The 21,278-nt window shown below is 60.4% G+C and overlaps 1 protein-coding gene across 4 annotated transcripts in view; it reads left to right on the forward strand.

The window, feature by feature from the left end:
* The window catches only part of IQCA1 (IQ motif containing with AAA domain 1), a 140,435-nt gene that overhangs the window by 104,796 nt on the left and 14,361 nt on the right, over positions 1-21,278 (forward strand). For all 4 annotated transcript variants that reach the window (XM_066279691.1, XM_066279690.1, XM_066279692.1 and 1 more), the window contains exons 14-16: positions 435-542; positions 6,358-6,557; positions 18,328-18,414. In XM_066279691.1, coding sequence (XP_066135788.1) covers positions 435-542; positions 6,358-6,557; positions 18,328-18,414 — 395 coding nt within the window. The remainder of the gene's footprint in view (positions 1-434; positions 543-6,357; positions 6,558-18,327; positions 18,415-21,278) is intronic.

Raw genomic sequence — 21,278 nt, forward strand, 5'->3', positions numbered from 1 at the left:
AATGTAAATGAAGATTACCCTCCAAGAGGAGACGGTTCTGTCTGTCCTCCGCGAGAATCGCGTCCTGCCGTGCCGACGGCTGTCGCTTCGATTGGGGTTCCCGCTGCCCCCACACAGACTTCTCGAGGCAACCCGAAATGTTTTATTTTTAACGCCTGCGCCCACGGCCGCCAGGATCTCTCGGGATGTGAGCTGACCCTGCCACCCTGCGGTCCTCACTGTGCGGCCGCCTTGCAGAACTCGGTTCTTCTTCGAGCCCAGTAATCAAAGGTTATTATTATTATTATTTTTAATGTGAAAACTGGCCCTCCGTCACACAAACACGCCTTGCTCAGAGTTGTTACATTTGCCCTCTGTGTGAACTTGGCAGGTGCCAGCGTCCTGCAGCCCAGACCACCGGTCTCCATTCACCTGTCCTGTTTCTTTCCCCCTAGGTGAGTACAGCTACCTGGGGACCACTCTCCGCCAGGTGTCCATAGAACCCATGCCTTCCGTCCTGGATGTCAGACAGCTCATCGCCCTGTACGGGATCCTGCCCCTCGGTAAGACCCCCACACCTGCCTTGTGCTGCCTTTCCCAGCAGCCGGGCTGCCCCGCATGCTGGCTTTGACCACGGCTTCCCGGTGGTCAGCAGCACGCACTGTGGCCTAACTCAGTGTTTCTCAAACACCGGTCCGCGGACCTGTCTGCCAGAAATTTCCTGCCGGTCCACGAAAGGGCTACCCACCTGATGTATAAAGATGGCCAACTCAGTGATTTCAACTGAATTCGCTTAAGCTTGGGGTGATTTCTGCCTTAGCGGTCCCTGAAATAACTCTCCTGTTTCCACCAGTTCCCAAGAGTAAAAAGATTGAAAACCACCGGCTTACCTCTTCCTCCCCCCCCCTGCCCTACCCAGGTTTGGAGGGAAAGGAGGTCCATGGTGATGGTGCAGCCCAGAGCACCCCGAAAGATGCCGCCCAGGAGCCCGTCTGAGGGCTTGCCTCCCCTCTGGATGGAAGGTTCCATGGGCGGTCATCTGGGGGGACCGTAGTCACACAGGCACCTGCAGAAAATGCATCAAGTCAGACAGAGGGCCGAGACCGCGGCTTCCCCCAGAGGGCCGAGACCGCGGCTTCCCCCACAGCCTCCTGTTGCTGCAGAGTCGGTGAGCGTGTGCTCCGTGACTCGCAGGGACCGACGCCCTCCTGGGCCTCACTGACGCCCCCCTCCCCCGCACTGCAGGCTGAGACTCGGCCACCCCTGCTCAGACCCGCGGACCCCGTTCTACGGTGTGCCGGAAAGACGGGGCTCTCGGTGACAGACATCACTGCTGCAGCGGCTCACTTGTTATTTCTATTCGTATTTTCATGACTTTCACAGGCGTGTGGCCCGAGTCAGCCACGGTGGGGGCAGAAGCCCAGCCCGGCTGTGCTCCGACCAGCATTCTGAAATAGCACTCGCGTTCTGTGTGCTGAGTTTGCTTTCAAACGGGACGGGAAGAGCTCAGGCACCGGAACACCGTTCGCTTTGACTCGAAGAAGAACTCAAGCCTGTTGGCAAGAGATCGCCTCCGAACTCGGTGTTGGTAGCAGTCAGTGGAATTTGGGGCTGACGTAGATAAAGAATGTTCAGCACAGTAAACACATAGTATCTGTGGGTCCGTGTAGAGAAATAAATGGATTAGCTCTCAGACTAATCCATTGTGGCCCGGGAGCTGGAGCCCACAGACGTTTGTCCTCGCGGGCCATTGCAGGAACACGGAAGACGGAGAGACGAGAGCAGCGGGCGTGTGGCGACGTGTTTGCACGCGGGGACACGGAAGACGGGGAGACGAGAGCAGCGGGCGTGTGGCGTGTTTGCATGCGGGGACACGGAAGGCAGGGGAGACAAGAGCAGCTGGCCTGTGGCGTGTTTGCACGTGGGGACACGGAAGGCAGGGGAGAAGAGAGCAGTGGGCATGTGGCGTGTTTGCACGCGGGGACACGGAAGGCAGGGGAGACGAGAGCAGTGGGCGTGTGGCGTGTTTGCACGCGGGGACACGGAAGGCAGGGGAGACGAGAGCAGCGAGTGTGTGGCGTGTTTGCACGCGGGGACACGGAAGGCAGGGGAGACGAGAGCAGCGAGTGTGTGGCGTGTTTGCATGCAGGGCTCCTGGATGCAGGTGGTGGATGTCGTTCGGAGCTGTCTTGTGAGCGTCAGGAGCGGGATGCTCAGTGCAGGTCGTGTCCTGCCAGGAACGTCCCTTCCTCGGTCAGGAACCTGGAGTCCCTTCAGGCCGCTGACCCACCCAGGCCCGGGAGCTGGAGCCCACAGACGTTTGTCCTTGCGGGCCATGTGTGCGCCGTGCACAGCACAGCCAGACGGGGAGACGTGTTCGCGCCCGCCTTCCAACGCTTCGTTTACATTTCAGCCTCTCAAGTAGTGTCTAGCGGTCACCAAGAGGAATGTGCTTGTTGGCCCCTACTGTTCAGGTCGCCACGGCCAGGACGAACCAACTCGGCCAGCCGGCAGAGGGTACCGAGGACACAGGTCAAGGACCTCACCACGCCGGGCCCCAGCACAAGTTCTGCTGGCCTCATCTGGGCTCCTGGGACCAGCTCTGGGCTTTCAGAACCCCCCTCTGACCCTTAGGAATCTGCTCAGTGTCCCCCTCCCTCCCGGAAGTGTTACTGCCCCCCACCCCTGCTCAGAGGTTGGCAGGAAGTGTCCTGTCCCCAGCAAAGCCCGCCCAGGGGGACGCTGGACCTGCCCGTCCAGAGGAGCGAACTCTCTGGAGCCCGCGCTGGAGCGCCACTGAGCTGCCTGAGGACACAGAACACCGGCCCCTCGTGACTCTGAGCCTCTGAAAGTGGAAAGGCCCTGAATCTTAACTCCGTCTCTCAGCAATTCTCCGCATTTATTTTTAAAACCCGTCACTGGAAGTTGAGAGGGGCAGGAGTGGCCAGGGACTCTGCCCCGTCGGTGGCTGGCCCTCTCCCGGGCTGATCAGCTCGCCATGCAGGGGCCAGCGAGGCCCCGGGTGCGGAGACCCCCCCAGAACCCCCTCCTCCCCTGTCTCGGCAACCTGGTGACCACCCCCTTCCTTCTGGAAGGCCCCGCCCCCTGGACAGAATGTGCACCTTCTTCTGGGTGCCCCCTGTCCCGTCCCGTCCCTGGGTGCTGTCCTCAGCACCTCCTCCTGGGTGCCCCCCATCCCGTCCCTGGGTGCTGTCCTCAGCACCTCCTCCTGGGTGCCCCCCGTCCCGTCCCTGGATGCTGTCCTCAGCACCTCCTCCTGGGTGCCCCCCATCCCGTCCCTGGGTGCTGTCCTCAGCACCTCCTCCTGGGTGCCCCCCGTCCTGTCCCTGGGTGCTGTCCTCAGCACCTCCTCCTGGGTGCCCCCCGTCCCGTCCCTGGATGCTGTCCTCAGCACCTCCTCCTGGGTGCCCCCCGTCCCGTCCCTGGATGCTGTCCTCAGCACCTTCTCCTGGGTGCCCCCCGTCCTGTCCCTGGATGCTGTCCTCAGCACCTCCTCCTGGGTGCCCCCTGTCCCGTCCCTGGATGCTGTCCTCAGCACCTCCTCCTGGGTGCCCCCTGTCCCGTCCCTGGATGCTGTCCTCATGCACCTTCTCCTGGGTGCCCCCCGTCCCGTCCCTGGATGCTGTCCTCAGCACCTTCTCCTGGGTGCCCCCCGTCCCGTCCCTGGATGCTGTCCTCAGCACCTCCTCCTGGGTGCCCCCCGTCCCGTCCCTGGATGCTGTCCTCAGCACCTCCTCCTGGGTGCCCCCCGTCCCGTCCCTGGATGCTGTCCTCAGCACCTCCTCCTGGGTGCCCCCCCATCCTGTCCCTGGATGCTGTCCTCAGCACCTTCTCCTGGGTGCCCCCCGTCTCGTCCCTGGATGCTGTCCTCAGCACCTCCTCCTGGGTGCCCCCCGTCCCGTCCCTGGATGCTGTCCTCAGCACCTCCTCCTGGGTGCCCCCCGTCCCGTCCCTGGATGCTGTCCTCAGCACCTTCTCCTGAGTGCCCCCCGTCCCGTCCCTGGATGCTGTCCTCAGCACCTTCTCCTGGGTGCCCCCCCTGTCCCTGGATGCTGTCCTCAGCACCTCCTCCTGGGTGCCCCCCGTCCTGTCCCTGGATGCTGTCCTCAGCACCTCCTCCTGGGTGCCCCCCGTCCCGTTCCTGGATGCTGTCCTCAGCACCTCCTCCTGCGTGCCCCCCGTCCCGTCCCTGGATGCTGTCCTCAGCACCTCCTCCTGGGTGCCCCCCGTCCCGTCCCTGGATGCTGTCCTCAGCACCTCCTCCTGGGTGCCCCCCGTCCCGTCCCTGGATGCTGTCCTCAGCACCTCCTCCTGGGTGCCCCCTGTCCCGTCCCTGGATGCTGTCCTCAGCACACTCCTCTCCCTCCACCACCCCCCAGGAACCTCAGCCCCGGCCTCAGCCAGCCCCCGGCTGATCTGTGACCCCAGCCACCTCCCAGGCAGGCACACTCCCTCCCACCTCCTCGCCGCCCCTGCCGCGTCCCCGGTCAGAGACGTCTGCCGCTTCACACATGCACACCTGACGTCCACGCCGGGCCTGAGTCCCCCACGTGGAATCTCCCCACACATTCCAACTCCGTCTGGGCTTCATGAGCCAGCTCAGATGCCGTCTCCTCCTGGAAGTCTGCCTGCACTACCACAGCCCCAGCCACCCAGCCCTCTATAGCCACCTGCCCTCCCGCACACACAACCCCCCCCCACACACACGTTAAATTTAGGATCTTCTCTGAACTCTCCGTGGCTCTCACAGATCTGAGCACCATCTGCCTTCCGTTCTAGTCCTGTGCACTGAGGTTTCATAAACTGTTCACAGCAATTCCGGACTCTGTTCACACTGGAACCCCGAAGGCCTCCAGCCGGGAGCGGGAACTGAGCAGCCGGCCGTGCCCTGGTGCCGAGAAGACCCACGGATGGGCGTCTCTCTCCTGCAGTGGGAAACGGGGTCTCCTGTGTACCCCCACTCGCCACAGAGAAAACGTGCCTCTACGTTCCGTTTCAAAGAGAACTTGCTCAGGAACCATTTCCAGGCTGACGTGCTGCATGTTGTTCGGAAACCGTAAAAGTGGCTCCTGAGTGTTTGGCACCTTCGCAATACCTCTTCAATTCCACAAGAAAAGAAAGAAAAAACAGAAAGCACCATCCTAACGAGAAGGCTTATATATTGACTGCGGCTCAGAGAGGGCCCCGTGTTGACGAAGCAAACGAGAGTGACAGGTGTCCCCGTCACCGCTCCTGCCGGGACGTCGTTCCGCCCACTGTGGAACCGCTCAGGACCCCGCTGGTGTTCAGGACGGTGGGAGGCTCTCACAGCCGAGGCCCCACCTGGGCTCGAAGGGCATGACAGCGTGGTCGGGGCGAGAGGCACGGACCCCCGAGTGCCGGCAGGATCGCTCCCGTCCCTCTGTTGTCGAGCGTCAGGGTGGCATGCCCCCTGCCGGCGGCTGGAACCGGGCAGAAGAAGGGAGTCCAGCTCCGCCACTGGAGCTTGGGATTCCCGTCTCCTAAGAGTCGCTAACAGACCCTTGTCCGTCCTTCCCATCTATTTCCACATCCTCCTCTTCCCAAACTTTCAAAGGATAAGATGCCGCCGCTGACAAGCAGAGAAGCCCCCTTCCCCCTCCCATCCCCCCCTCAAAAAAAATGCCAGAGGTAAGTTATTGCAGGAATTTTTTTTTTTTTTTTTTGTATTTTTCTGAAGCTGGAAACGGGGAGGCAGTCAGACAGACTCCTGCATGCGCCCGACCGGGATCCACCCGGCACGCCCACCAGGGGGCGATGCTCTGTCCCTCCGGAGCGTCACTCTGTTGCAACCAGAGCCACTCTAGCGCCTGAGGCAGAGGCCAAGAAGCCATCCCCAGCGCCCGGGCCATCTTTGCTCCAATGGAGCCTTGGCTGCGGGAGGGGAAGAGAGAGACAGAGAGGAAGGAGAGGGGGAGGGGTGGAGAAGCAGATGGGCGCTTCTCCTGTGTGCCCTGGCCGGGAATCAAACCCGGGACTTCTGCACACCAGGCCGATGCTCTACCACTGAGCCAACCGGCCAGGGCCTGCAGGAATATTCTTTAAAATTATGAGTTTGGGGGCAAGTCCAGGGTGAGGGATGGAGGAGAGGCAAAGCGTTGAATACCCAGGTGGACCCCCACGGCTCCACCTCGAGCCCTGGCCACAAATCAGGGTGCCACAGAGCCAGGCCGGACGGAAGGCGCGCCTCTGGTTCCAGCCGTGCTGTCGGCGCATTCATCACCGTGGCGGGACCGGTGGCCTCGCCGGGGATCACGGCCTCCTCGGGGAATCCTGGCCTGGGAACCGCCGAGGGTCCCCGCGGACGGGAGCTAGAGCCCCGGCCTCTGCCTCTCTCAGGTTCCGCAGCTGTGCACGAGAAGGCGCCCCTGGTGAAGTCTCTGCTGCTGGCCGGGCCGGCGGGGGTCGGGAAGAAGATGCTGGTCCACGCCATCTGCAGTGAGACGGGAGCCAACCTCTTCGACCTGTCCGCCGCGAACATCGCCAGCAAGTACCCCGGCAAGAGCGGCCTGCAGATGATGCTGCACGTGGTCCTCAAGGTACCGAGGGCGTCTCCCGGGTTCCCCTCTCCTGCCTCCTTCCCGTTCACATGTCCAGTCCTGCAGTCCCTCCCCTTGAGCTGCCCGGCAGGTCACCTCCCCGGGGTGACACGAACACCCCTCTTCATCGTCCCCGCCGTGCCTTCCGAAGTTTCATCTGGGCGAGTGCCTCCAGGTTGACCTATGCTCTTCGGTTCATTTTTAGGGGCCAGAATGCCCTCTCGGGCAGCTCTCCCTAGATCAAAGCGTGGGCACAGCGAGAGCCACCTCGTCCGCGGGGCTAGATGTCAGCTGTGCGTCACCTTTCAAGGGGGCCCCAACGCGCGGGCGACGGTCAGCGTGAGCAGTGGCTCACGGGAACGGCTCCTCCCTGTCATCCCAGCAGCCACAGCGAGGAAGTGAGGGCAGTGGGGTTTCTTCCCTTGGCCGCACGTGGACCCAACTGTGCGGAGAGGCGGCACGCGGCCCGCTCTCTTCCCGCCCTTGCCGGTCCGCCGGGGTCCCGGGCGGGAGAACTGTGAAGAGTTGGGAGGCAGAGAGGAAGGAGGTGGGTGAGGAACAGAGAGAGATCGCTGAGCTATTCCACAGAGCGCCTCACATGGAGTAGGTGTTCCACACCTTTGTGTGAGGTGAGGGGTTCATCCTTATCCCCGTTTTCCAGATGGAGAAACCAGGGTTCTGAGAGGTCACGCGGCGTGCCCAGGGCCACCAAGGTCAAGTGGCTGAGCGGGGCTCCAAACCCGAGTCCTCTCTTCTATCCTCTTGCACGGTTTTTATCAAGACAAAATGTGCAAATCTGAAGGATACGTCTGAAGTGTGAGCTCTGAAAATGCCCACAGCTATGTAGCCATCGTGTCGTGTGCTTTTTTTGGCCCCTTGTATGACTTTTTATTATTATTATTGTTATTGGCCGGGTTTCACTGGACTGTCGGTCTCTCATGAGTTATCGAGTTCTTGGTATGTCTGAATACGAGTCCTAGTCGGGCAGACACGCTGCAGATGTTTTCTGCGTGACTCGCCTTTTCACCCTCTCTGTTGCGTGGTGGTTGTTTGCTTGTCTCGCCGACGGTGGAGCGAGGGTGTGGGAGCTCCAGCCAGGACTGTGGCGTTCTTCGTGTCTCCCTGCAGCGGCCAGTCTTTGCCCCTTGGATGTTGCAGCCCCCGTTCTGAGATGCTCCACGTTCAGGACGGCTGCGTCTTCCTGACTTGTTGTTTTGTCACTGTGAGATGTCCCCTTTGTCTCTAGGAATGTTCCTTGTCTTGAGGAAAACCTAGTCTGACCTGAACGGAGCCGCGTCAGCTTTCCTGGATCTTCTTTCCTTTGCAGCGTCTTTGTAGTGAGAGTGCATCCCTCGGGGACAGCACGCGGCCGAGCCTCGCTTTCTCCTTCCGCCTGAGAACACGCCGCGTCGTTGGCGCATTTGCTCCATTCACAGTCAATGCAGTTGTTCACATGATGAGGTTGGGTCTCCTGTTTTCCTGTGTGTTGTCCTCCACCTGTCCCCTCTCCCTTTCTTTCCTTCTGCTTTCTTTCGGGTGGCTCGGTACTTTTTAGTCTTTTATTTGAGGTTCCTCTGTTGTCTTTTTAGCGATGCCACTTTCTCTTTTTTTTTTTTCGTTTTATTTTTCAATCGCAGTGGGCACGCAACATTATTTGGGGTTAGCTTCCGGTGGACGGCACAGCAGTGAGACGGCCTTACACTTCAGCAGTGCCTCTTAGGTTTTTGGCGATTTTTCTACAGATGACAGTTGCCATTGCTGAGTTTGCACAGTCCACATAGGGTTGGTTCACAGGGCACTATTTTACATAACACGTGCAACCTTACACCCGAATGCTCCTGTATGTTTTTCTCATACGTGTTACACCTAGAAACGTTAGAAACACCACAGTACGGTGTTGTTCTTGTTGTTTTGCACTAGTCTTTGTCTTTTAAAGACTTTAAAGAGGGAAAGTGGAGTCTTTTCCCCTTAGTCGCATATTTCCCGTTTTTAGTACTATTTCCATCCCGTTGCTTCAACTCCCCGCTTGGTGTGACTGTCCTTTCTGCTACGGAACAACCTTCCCTGAGATTTATTTCAGTGCTGATCTGCTGGCCACATGTTTTCTTAGCTTTCACTTTGTTTATTTCACAATGCCTTTACATTGTCTCCGCTTTTTCTTTTTTTTGTTTTGTTTTGAAGGATAGTTTTGCTGGATATAGAATTCCAGGCCTGCCTCTGTTTCTTTCAGCCCTTCAAAGAAGTTACTCCATTGTCTCAGGCACAGAGCTTATAAGTCCTTCTCCTGGGTTACAGTGTTGCCACATGAGCCCACAGCCTGCATCTAGCGGCTCCTGTTTTAGTAAGTGCATTCTCCAGCCTCTTGCTGAAGCCAGGCTGAGTGGAGCCTGCCTCTCCCGCCTACCAAATGGTTCGGCGCTCCGGGTGTGGTTCTGAGACAGAGCCCTTGTTCATGATGTTCTCATGATCAGGAAATTATTTCTGCTGTTGAGTGGGGTTTTTTTCCCCCTTGATATCAGATCAGCTACACTGGCATTTTTTAGAATCGTGGCAGACTGACATTACAGAGACGCCAGAATGTTACACGTCAAATTACCAGAATGTGAAGCAGCATACTTACCCACTGAGGCCACTCCGTGTCAGATTGCCTGACTCACACACCTCATTAAGCTTCACCTCCACTGTGTGTGTAACTGATTAATGAAAGACCCAGGGGCCCAGGGGCCCAGGGGTGGGAGTCATTCAATTAAAAATCATGTGCGGTGAGGACAGTACCTCCTAGAATGAGTGGCAGACCAGCCATCTGCATTGCAAAGAGGTATTTGCTGTTAATTAAGCCGAGGAAAGCTGGTCGGTCGCTGGCAGGAAGGTGCGTGCGTGTATTCCTGGATTACGTGAGCCGTAGCACGGGTGCCGTGGCTCGGGGGCAGCAAACATGGCCCTGTGGCATTTGCTGGAGAAGTTGAAGTAACAGAGCTCTGACCACTGAATTAGCCTCCAGAGGGGAAAGATTGCAACAGTTAGGACACCGTCAGTTCTCTTCTGGCTGGGAGAGTTCCCTGCACACGTGGGGACACGCCAGGAAGACACGTCTCAGGTGCATTTCACAAACACACATCCAAATCCGTGCCGTGGTCACGACTCCCGGAGGGTCCCTTTACGTTACACACAATGACCCGAATGAAGGAGCAACTGCGGTCCCTTTAAGAGATGTGTCTGCTGTTCCTTCGACTCCTCTCTGCTGTGAACCAACTTACTTGAAACCCTCTCTTCTGCTCGAGCTCAGGGTGGATAGAAAAGGGTAGATATCTCGTTAGTGAGGAGATGTCAGAAATGTCATTCCTGACAGTTAAGAAGTGTGATCAGTGATTGATACACAACACGTATTTCGCGTGCGGAAGGAGTTGCTGAGGCACGGCCATCGCTCGGCCAGCCTCCGCCTCCTTAGGTGGAGCACGTCTGGGGTGGACGAGCAGCAAGGACGGACCTTGCCCTCTGGCAGGAATCCGGCACACACCGAGGGGTTTCAGACACGCTTTCCCTTCCCACTGGACAAAATCCCTGGTGGGCAGAAATTAATGTCCCCACTTACAGACAAGGAAATGAAGGCCCAAACTGCTCAATCTGGCCCTGGCCTGTTAACTCAGTGGATAGAGCATCAGCCTGGTGCATGGACATCCCGGGTTCGATTCCCAGTCAGGGCACACAGGAGAAGTGACCGTCTGCTTCTCTCCCCCTCCCTCATCCTCTTCTCTCTCACTTCCCCTTCTGCAGCCAGTGGCTCGATTGGTTCAAGCATCAGCCTCAGGTGCTAAAAATAGCTCAGTTGATTCGAGCACCAGCCTAAGATGGAGGTTGCTGAATAGATACCAGTTGGGCACATGCAGGAGTCTCTCTATCTCCCCTCCTGTCATTAAAAAGAGGGACTCAATCTGACCCCAAAATGCAAAGGCACTGAGGGCTGGCACCCGGATTTAAGCCTGGGTCTGTCTCCACAGCCATCATGTGGCCCCAGCTGCCTCCAGGGAATGAAGGCTCCCTCGGCCCTGTCCTAGGCAGCCGTGAGCATTGCGAGGTCAGAGTGTCGGCTGGGGGCACGTCAGCACGAGGAGGGGATGGGGCTGGAGGCTGCTCTTCCTGTCCCCAGGCTCAGACAGGGTCCCCCTTCAGCACCCCTTCCCCGCCCCCTCAGGCTGCCCACAGGAAGGCCAGGGCAGAGCAGCGGAGCCCAGGGGAGAGGCCCGAGCAGATGGCTTCTAATTCAGACCTCAAGGAGATGCTCTGGGCCCCGTGGTGCGTGAGTCCTCCCTTCCTTCCTTTGCGTGGACCGCTGGGGAGGCTGCCGGGTCAGCGTCTGGTCTGGGCCACGTGGCCTGCAGTCCAGACTAAGGAAGGTGCTGATGCTGCCCCTGCCTCGGTGCCACCCCGGGGCTCCTCGCTGGGCTCACGGCCAGCGGCCAAGGACTCATGGCTGCACGCCAAGGGGCCCTGCAGATGTGCTGGGTCAACAGCTGGGCCAGGAGTCGGACATGGAGCCTCCCACTCCAGGCTAAGAACCCAAACAAAGGCGATGTTGCTGTGCAGGTGGTTTAAAAACACACGTGTGCACGCACAGATGTGAAAGAGATGTAATAAATATGTTAGTCACCTTTACAAGGTGAAACTCAGAAGACCCACACTTGACCCCAAACACAGAGCTGCTCAAGTGAGAGAGGAGGGGGGGGAGAGGGGAGGAGAGAGGGAGCAGGGAGTTGGGGAGGGGAGGGGGAGGGGAGGAGGGGGGAATGGAGGAGGGGGAAGGGGGAAGGGAGGAGGGGGGAGGGGGCAGAGGGGAGGGGAAGGAGGGAGGGGAGGGGAGGGGAATGGAGGAGGGGAGGGGAGGGGGAGGAGGAGGGGGGCAGAGGGAGCAGAGGGATTGAGGAGGGAGGGGAGCAGGATTGGCCACGTGGCTCAGCCTCAGGTGTGAAGTAAAGGGTGGCTGATGACATCGGTCCCTGTGCCAGCAGTTCTGCCGTGGGAAGCCAGGTCCCCTGTGTGGTGTCTGGGGGCGTGAAGCGTCCGCTTCAGGCTGAGGCAGGGAGCTCACACAGACGGTCGCAGCTCTTGGTTTCTTTCTTTTTCCGTAGCCGTGGTCTTTCAGAGCCGTTTAGGTTCCCAGCAACCCTGAGCAGCAGCGCAGGGCGGGCTCCGTGGGGCGGGGGGCGCCAGGCTGTGGGTGCCTGCAGCGCGGGCTCTCGGGCAGGTCCGGGCAAGCGCTCCGCTCCGTGGGCTGTCATCCGCTGTGAACACAGGTGTGTCTGCTCCGTTCTGAGCCGGGGTCACAGGGACGCGCCCGGGACGGGGTCAGTGCCGCAGGCGGGGAGGAGTTAGAACCAGTCTGGTAAACACTTGGGGGCGCCGTGCCCTGGAAGAGTCAGTCTGGCTTACAGGCAGTGAGCCGTGCGTGCTTCTCAGAGTGGGCGTCGAGTGTCGGGCAGTGGGCCGGGGAGGAGAAGGGCGCCGAGGAGAACCCAGACACTTTGTCAGCCCGAGGCCGGCCACCCCGCAGATGCCTTCCCCTTCACTACGGCCTGGCGACAACTCGCATGTCCTGTGACTGGTCTGGTTCCCTCACGTCACCTGTCCCCGTCTATCAGTGCTGCCTGCCTCCCCAGCCCCTTCCTCTCCTCTCCCCTGCCTCCGTTTACCCTCCTTTCCATACAGGGTCAGCCCAGCTGAACTGCTGCTTCTTAGTCATTTGACATTTATCCCAACTGACACCCGTTCAGGACTTGAGGTAACTTCCACAATCTTGTCAACGGTGGTGCAAGGAAAGAGACATTGAAAATATCGTCTTAAAATAGTAGAAGTACAAAATGCCCCCCAGCTTAGTGTCTGAACTGAGTCCCAGTGACTACAGTCCAGGAAGGTGAGCCCCACCCCGCCCAGTAACCCACAGCCCTCCGACTTGTCCCCAGCGTGGTAGCTCCGCCCTGGCGGTGGCCTGTGCCCAGCAACTCCCATTCAGAGGCAGGAGGCTCCCCTCTCTGCAGACAGCGACCCTGTCTCTCTGTCCCCACACGTCCCCTGCCCCCACCACGGAGCCTGACCCAGCACAGGTACTCAGCAGATGTGTGTGGGATGGATGCATGGATGGATGGACGGACGGACAGGTGAATGGATGAATGGTCCTTTTAGTAAACTGATACACAACCACTGGAAAACGTAGCCAGTGCTTTTCCCCCGGGTTCTCTATGGCAAGCAAAACAAGAACCTTTCAGAAAAGACTTCCAAAGCTTCCAAGAGTCTTGTGGGCAGATCTTATTAGCCAAGCACAACCGGCTTTCATCCTAACCCCTGGGAAGGTTGAGCTGTTACATCCTCACCCCTGGGAAGCTGATTCTGCAGTGAATGTCGGGGAGTGCAGAAGGGAGAACACAAAAGATCAACCCTGTAAGACCGACCTGGGTGCGGGCATCTCTGATGCTCCCATAGAACTTCCCAGGATTTGAAAAAGGCGCATGTCAGTGGAGATGGGTCTTTATTCGAGAACAGATGGGAAACTGAAACCTGTCGTGAGCTTTGACGGGGCTGAAGAGCCCTCTAGTGGCAGCAGTGAGGTAAGCGGCCCCACGTATCCTGGAAAGTCCAATTACGCATTAATTACATTTAATTGTCCATGACCTCAAACTACCCGTGGGTAATTTCAATGAAGCCTTGTCATCGCCGAGTGAAAATTAAAAGAGCAAAGGATGCCATTTTTCATTAACAAGTTGGCAAAGAGTATTTTTATTGTTAATACTCAATGAGGAGAAGAGGAGGCAAACAGACCCACGCTCTCACGGCGGGGGAGCACGCACGGGGCTGCCAGGCCGGCAGGGGGGGCGACATGTGTCCACCTGGGGGCACACACAGACCCTCCGGCCAGCAGTGCCGCGCCCGCCGTCCCTGTGAGGAGGAGACCACTCGTGCCCGGGGCGCCCCTCCCTCGTCGAAGCGCTGTTTGATTTCGTGAGAAGGCGGGACCGTCCAGATGTTCAGAAACACAGGGTCAGATCGATACCTGGGGGACATCACGTTAAAGTGGCGGACGCTTCCTATTCAGGGAACGGGAACACGAAGCCGGGAAGAGGGACCATCTCGTCTTTTGCAAACAAATCCGGACATGGGGAAGGGTCCGTACAGATAGGACGCGAGACCAGTCCCTTCTCCGTGGAGAGGGCGAAGGGTGTGTTTGTGGCTGTCTGTGCACGTACCCGGAAAGTCTCACGGATGCAGCTTTTGCAATCCCCGAGTTTCTGGCAGACGCATCACAAAGCTCAGCCTCTCTGCCCGAGGCATCTGCAGCTACCCCTTGTCCCTTGCCTGAGTCGCCCCCATACCTGTCTGGGGGCAGAGCAGGTGAGCCCCCTCCCTCCAGGTCACCCCTTCTTGCCTTCCCTCCCTTTGCCACGCCGTCCCCAAACTCTGTGCTGGCTGCCCGTCTCTCTGAGAGAACTCTCCCTGACTCTGTCTCTGTCCCCCCACGCCCTGCGAAGGCCCCACTGGCCTCCTGGGTGCCCTTGGTGGCCACCGCTGCCCTTCCTGCACCTGTGTCTGCTCTGTGCCCTCTGCCCTCTCCGGGGTGGCTCTTCCTGCCCAGCCCAGACTGTCCTCCTCCATCAAGGTCCTCAGCTGGGGTCCCACGGCCCTTGTCTGCCCCCCAACTTGGGAACCCCTTCCCCCACCCCCGAAGCTCAGCCTCCATCAGTGGCTCTGGCCTTTTGCAGCCCCCACCTCCCTCCTGCCCCCTGGATCCGTCAGACCACCTGTGTGCAAGTCCAGCTGCTCCTGTGGCCTTAAAATGACCCCATGATTTCCCCACTTGTTTCGTCCCCTGTTCAGAGCCAGAGGCCACTGTCCCCCTGTCCCAGGAACTCCAGCATGGGAGACCCTGTGTCTCCCTCATCCCTCACCCACCGTCCTCAGTCCACCTGACTGTAAACACCCGCACACCCATGGCCGGCCGCCCCCTGCTCCGCTGCCCAAGGTCTCACATCCCCTCCCTCCAGCAGAGGAGGGCCATGGCTTCCGGGCTAACGGCAAACTTGGTGGCACAGCGGAGGCCCTGTGACGCCTCCCAGGACGAGCCGAGCAGCCCCCCAGGGTGCACCCCGCCGCCCCCAGGCCCTGTGACGCCTCCCAGGACGAGCCAGGCAGCCCCCCAGGGTGCACCCCGCCGCCCCCAGGCCCTGTGACGCCTCCCAGGACGAGCCAGGCAGCCCCCAGGGTGCACCCCGCCGCCCCCAGGCCCTGTGACGCCTCCCAGGACGAGCCAGGCAGCCCCCCAGGGTGCACCCCGCCGCCCCCAGGCCCTGTGACGCCTCCCAGGACGAGCCGAGCAGCCCCCGAGGGTGCACCCCTCTGCCCCCAGGCCCTGTGACGCCTCCCAGGACGAGCCAGGCAGCCCCCCAGGGTGCACCCCGCCGCCCCCAGGCCCTGTGGTCTACAGACCCTGGAGGAGCTGAGCAGCCCCCCAGGGTGCACCCTGCCGCCCCCAGGCCCTGTGGTCTACAGACCCTGGAGGAGCTGTCTGCTTTCATGCCCCTCTGGTGACCCGCCTGTCCCGTGGTCCCTCTTCTGTTATTGGTGGTCCTTGCCGACACCCTGTTCTCCCCAGGTCACCCTCACGGCCTCACATCCGTGCCCCCCCCCCAGCCATTCACAGGCTCCTGAGGACAAGGCCCAGCGCCCAGCACGGAGCCTGGCACGCCCCACTCCTCTAGAAACACGCAGCGGATGCGGGCATGACAGCATAGCACTCCGTGTCCCTGCTGGGCCCCAAGTAACCAAACCCCAGTGTTTCTTCCCCACACAGCTGGCCAGCTCTTTGAAAACACTCGCCCCCTTGAGACCCCTTTTCTCCAAGGAAGGAGCCTCGGTCCCTGCGACCCCCCCCCACCCTGCTGGGAGAGGTTTCCTCTGGGGGGGGGCTGTCTTCCACACCCTCCTCTGCACAGAACCGAACACTGTCACCACTGAGCAGGCTCAGGGAAACCGGAGACCCGTGCTCGGGAGGGCAGGACGCTGGTGGAGTTAGACCTCTCCCTGCTGAGGTGAGAGGTGAAGACCCAGGGCTTCAAAACCATCCCAGCTGATAGCCCGGGGCTTGCTGTGCATCTGCGGAGCTGACCTTGCAGGAAGGGACAAGCAACCCCAGAGTCGTTGGGACGCGCCTCTGCTGTCCCCATTAAGGAGGGCCGGACTGGGATGCTCACAAGTACACAGCGTGGAAAACCCGGAGCTCGCCAGGTGGACGCGGGCGAGGGGAGAGGGGAGGACCCGCCCGGGCGAGCTCCGGACTTAGCCCAGACAGGAGGCTGTGGTTCCAGTGGACAGTGTTTCCACGGGTGTTGGTGCTCACCCTGAGGGTTTTAACGGGGACTGAAAAGAATAGGATGTTACTTCTGTTATAACAAAGTATCCTTTTTCTTTTCTAAGAAGCTTAAAACCTTCCCCCGCAGTGTCTCATTCTCTTGCTTTCCTCTGGGGCTGGGAGTGCGGAAGCTTTAGACTTAAACTCAGAATAGCTCCTAGGAACAGGGGTTCCCCGGAGCTGATCCCCACTGCCCCCCCCACCCCCCAGCACCGAGCAGCCTCCCTCCGGCGTAGTGGGGCAGGCCGCCCTGGAAGGGAGTCGGGGCGTCGGGTCAGGAGCCGAGAGAGCGCACGGCCCCGTGGGCGTGAAGGGGACGAGGAGGTGCGCTGGGCAGACATCGGGATTGTTGGACGTGGGGAGGTGAGCCCCGGGACACTCGAGCCTGTGGCTCGGGCAAACGAGGGACCCGGCGGACGTGACCGTGCATCAGCACAGACCCGAGGGCCACCAGCCGGCCTTGCCTCCTGCTTCCGTCACTTCCTAGCTGTGTGACCTTGGACAGGTCACTTAACGTCCGACCCTCGGTGTCCCCATCTGTGAACAGGGTTGGCAGTGATGCTCCCTGTTTCCTCGGGCAGCAGAGAGGGTGAAGGAGGGCACGCCAGCTCTATGCTGGGCCTGACCATGCGTGAGAGGCCGTGGGCCACACGTGTGGCCCGGGCCTGCGCACGGCTGCTCGTAGCTGCTGCTCTGGGTAGCCTCGCACGCCACGCCACCTCTGTACTGGGATTAAAACTTGCAATTCTGAATTCTTAGGCTCTCTGGCTCTGGTTCTGAAAAATAAGGCGCAGCAAACAGTGGTTGGCTGGTACCGCTTCCTGTCCGAACGGCCCGCGTGGGGGCCTGCGAAGGCAGCCAGCCGGGGTTGGACCAGCGCTGGGACCCCGTTAAATCCGCCTTGCCTTTGAACGTGGATCATCTGCTCCGCCCTGTCCACGATGCTGGGGGGACGGACCCACCGGTGTCCCGGTGCCTCGCCCATTGTTTCTTACACGTCCGTCTTGGTTTAAAAATCACACCTGCTGCCGTAACGATGTTTTAAGAAATATAAAAATAGGAGTACATAACACCCCTCACGGCAGCTGGAAATGGCTTTTATCTGTCCTCATGCCGCACAAAGCATAAATTGTTGCAAAAAATACACCCGGCCTTCCCTATTGTGGGGAGCTTTGAAGAGATTGTCAGGTGTGTGGCCATTATCCTTGGGCCCACGGTTAAGTCCCCACGCGGCCTTAAAGCCCCGCCCGCCCTGGAGGGGCACAGAGCCACCTTCCGGGTAGATGTCCCAGCCGCAGAGGCACAGCTGAATGAGAGGAGCGAACAGCATCACAGGGCCTGGTGCTCAGACAGCGTTTCCGTGATGGGCAATCGTGGATGACCCTGGGCGCGCAGGGCGGGCTGGGCTCAAAACCGGAGGCTTCCTTTCCCCTTCGTTGGCAGCGGGAAAACTAATAACTGAAAACAGTGAGAGAGTTAGGACGCGGAGGCTCAGAGAGGTTAGGTTACTTGCTCAGGGGCACACAGCCAGCCAAGGTGAACGGCGGAGCAGGCCTGGAACCCCTGCTTCCTGAGTCCCCGCTGTCCACGGTCTTCCGGCTCCCCAGGCTGCTGTCCAGGGGGACATGCAAGTAGCCCTTGCCCTAAATCAATGAGACAGAGTCCCACTGGCCAGAGTCGAGGCCCGGGGACCTAGGGCAGAACCCGCGGACGCCCAGTGTGCACTGCCCGTAAGGTGGGACCGGGTCCTTGCGGCAGTGCCCCCACCTGCACTGAATGGGGGTACACTCACCTGCCTGCAGCTGCCCCCACACGGCCCCGCCACCCCTGAGTGCCCACAGACGGAGTCCCCCCCCGAGTCCTGCTGCCCCCACACGGCCCCGCCACCCCTGAGCGCCCACAGAGGGAGTCACCCCCCCGAGTCCTGCTGCCCCCACACGGCCCCACCACCCCTGAGCGCCCACAGAGGGAGTCACCCCCCCCCGAGTCCTGCTGCCCCCACACGGCCCCGCCACCCCTGAGCGCCCACAGACGGAGTCCCCCCCGAGTCCTGCTGCCCCCACACGGCCCCACCACCCCTGAGCGCCCACAGAGGGAGTCCCCCCCGAGTCCTGCTGCCCCCACACGGCCCCGCCACCCCTGAGCGCCCACAGAGGGAGTCCCCCCCGAGTCCTGCTGCCCCCACACGGCCCCGCCACCCCTGAGCGCCCACAGATGGAGTCACCTCCCCTGAGTCCTGCTGCCCCCACACGGCCCCGCCACCCCTGAGCGCCCACAGACAGAGTCCCCCTCGAGTCCTGCTGCCCCCCTTGGGGACCAAGCGTGTACCCGACACGGAAAAGCGTTTTCACCCGAGGCTCTTCCCTCTCCTTGCAGGTGGCCCGGGAGTTCCAGCCGTCCGTGGTGTGGATCGAGGACACAGAAAAAACCTTCTACAAAAAAGTACCCAGCACTGAACGGACGGTGAGGGCTCCCCCTACCCGCCCCCCACCCGCCCCTCATTGTCATCTCTCAGTCTAGGCTAGGGGTCCCCAAACTACGGCCTGCGAGCCAGGCCACATGCAGCCCCCTGAGGCCATTTATCCAGCCCCCCGCCGCACTTCCGGAAGGGGCACCTCTTTCATGGGTGGTCAGTGAGAGGAGCATAGTTCCCATTGAAATGCTGGTCAGTTTGTTGATTTAAATTTACTTGTTCTTTATTTTAAATATTGTATTTGTTCCCGTTTTGTTTTTTTACTTTAAAATATGTGCAGTGTGCATAGGGATTTGTTCATAGTTTTTTTTTATAGTCCAGCCCTCTAACGGTCTGAGGGACAGTGAACTGGCCCCCTGTGTAAAAAGTTTGGGGACCCCTGGTCTAGGATTTTCTTCCCTCTGAGGGCGTCCCTCACCCATGTGGCCTCTACCTTCCGAGAAGATCTGGCTATTTTGGGGGGGGGGCCCGAGGGGGAGCCCTCGCCCTCTGCCCTCAGCGCTTGTCCATATTGGAAAGGGTCCCGGGGGGCGGGGGCGCTGATACCGCGCGGCACAGTGAACTCAGAGGGAGAGGAAGGACCATGTGGAAGAAGGGGGAGGGGTGCTCGAAGCCCAGACACCTGAGTGGGAGGTAAGGAGTCCGTAGGAGAACTCTGCTCCATTCTGGCCCCCGGCCCACACCGGGGAGTTATTATTAGCAAGACGTCCCATTGTTCATCAGAAGAAATAGCAGAAGGTCCGAAATTTATGAACAAAGGCCATCAGTGGAACTGTGAGAACAGCAGCTGGTGGCGGGGGGGGGGGGGGGGGCCAGGGGAAGAGGGACCCTCCAGGGAGCCCTCTCTCAATTGCTTCCTTCCTCTTTTTCTCTCCTTTCCACGGCTCCCTCCCCCACACTTCCCCCAACACACACACAAATCACCAGCAAATTCCCACAAGTTAAAAAAAAAACAAACAAAAAAGGCATTTTGCAGATACACGGGGTGGTTAGTCCGCGTCGGTTTGCACCGGCGCAAACCGTGGTCAGCTGCGACTTTCCTAGTGGCGCGTGAGGACCTGCATCGCCGGGGTCCTCGTGTGTCGTGTATACATCGCCACCGGCAGGTCGAGATGATCTGGACGAAGAGGGAAAGCTCAATCCCCCCCCCCCCCAGCCCTGATGGTCCTGTCATTTCAGAAACTCTTACGAGGACTCGTTATTTAATCCACGGACCTGGTGGTTTGCTCCCTCTGCCGGCCACGCTGCTGCGAGGCGGGGAGTCCATGGAGACTCCAAGGCTGGAGCTGCTGCTGTGTGAATCCGATCCTGAATCCAAAAGACAGGCGGGGTGGGGGGCAGTGTTTAATCCAAGGGGTCGCACACCGGATGTCAGTGGAGGCTCTGCTCTGTCTCGTTGATTCAGGGCAAGCACTACCCAAATGTCCCCCTGGACAGCAGCCTGGGGAGCCGGAAGAGCCCAGGACAAGCGGGGACAGCGGGGACTCGGGAAGCAGGGGTTCCAGGCCTGCTCCGCCGTTCACCTTAGCTGGCTGTGTGCCCCTGAGCAAGTAACCTAACCTCTCTGAGCCTCCACGTCCTAACTCCCTCACTGAGGGTTTTCAGAGGGAACAGCCTCCAAGTTCGTGAAGCCTCCCTCACATTCTCTCCCGTGAGCCCCTCGGCTATCAGCAGTTACAGCGGTCTCGGACACTTACTCTGTCCACCTCTGTGGTAGGAGTCTCTTCCAACGGGAACTGCCTGCACTGAGGACCATGGATCGTGCTGGGGGAGGGGAGCGAATTCCAGGACCACTGCTGGACACAGCCCAGGACCGCTGCTGGACACAGCCCAGGGCCGCTGCTGGACACAGCCCAGGACCGCTGCTGGACACAGCCCTGGACCGCTGCTGGACACAGCCCAGGACCGCTGCTGGACACAGCCCTGGACCGCTGCTGGACACAGCCCAGGACCGCTGCTGGACACAGCCCTGGACCGCTGCTGGACACAGCCCAGGGCCGCTGCTGGACACAGCTCAGGACCACTGCTGGACACAGCCCAGGGCCACTGCTGAACACAGCTCAGGACCACTGCTGGACACAGCCCAGGACCGCTGCTGGACACAGCCCAGGGCCACTGCTGAACACAGCTCAGGACCGCTGCTGGACACAGCCCAGGACCGCTGCTGGACACAGCCCAGGACCGCTGCTGGACACAGCCCAGGGCCGCTGCTGGACACAGCCCAGGACCGCTGCTGGACACAGCCCAGGGCCACTGCTGAACACAGCTCAGGACCGCTGCTGGACACAGCCCAGGACCGCTGCTGGACACAGCCCAGGGCCGCTGCTGGACACAGCCCAGGACCGCTGCTGGACACAGCCCAGGACCGCTGCTGGACACAGCAGGAGGGTTCGCTCAGTCAGACCCCTTCATCCACAAGGCCAGCCGGCTGGGAGCCTGAGCCAACCCAGGGCTGCAAGAGGCGTGCGTGCTTAACCCGCAGTGTGGGCCCCGCCGCCACGCCCCGCCGGAGGAGAGCAGTGAGAAGGGAGCTGCTGCGTGTCTGTGACCCCCAGCTGCACAGGGGAGCATGGTACCCGCTCAACCCACCTCCGGGGCTTGCCCCTCGGAGAGCACAGCTTCGGGGTCCCTGCTGCCCTGGCACTCGGGGGCCAGAGCAGGGCCAGCTCCGCTCTCCAGCCCCCCAGCCTCTGACGTAGCCCTCAGCCACATCTCCAGGATGCAGGGAAGCCACGGGCATCGGCCATCCATGGTCTGAAGGTGACCACGGAACACCGAGCTGCGTCCACCGATGAGAGGAGCCAGGAGGCACCAGAACGGCTCCTCCCTGCGCCGTCGGCCACCTGGGAGCCCG

This window comes from Saccopteryx bilineata, chromosome 5 (genome assembly GCF_036850765.1).
Source record: "Saccopteryx bilineata isolate mSacBil1 chromosome 5, mSacBil1_pri_phased_curated, whole genome shotgun sequence".
NCBI lineage: Eukaryota > Metazoa > Chordata > Mammalia > Chiroptera > Emballonuridae > Saccopteryx > Saccopteryx bilineata.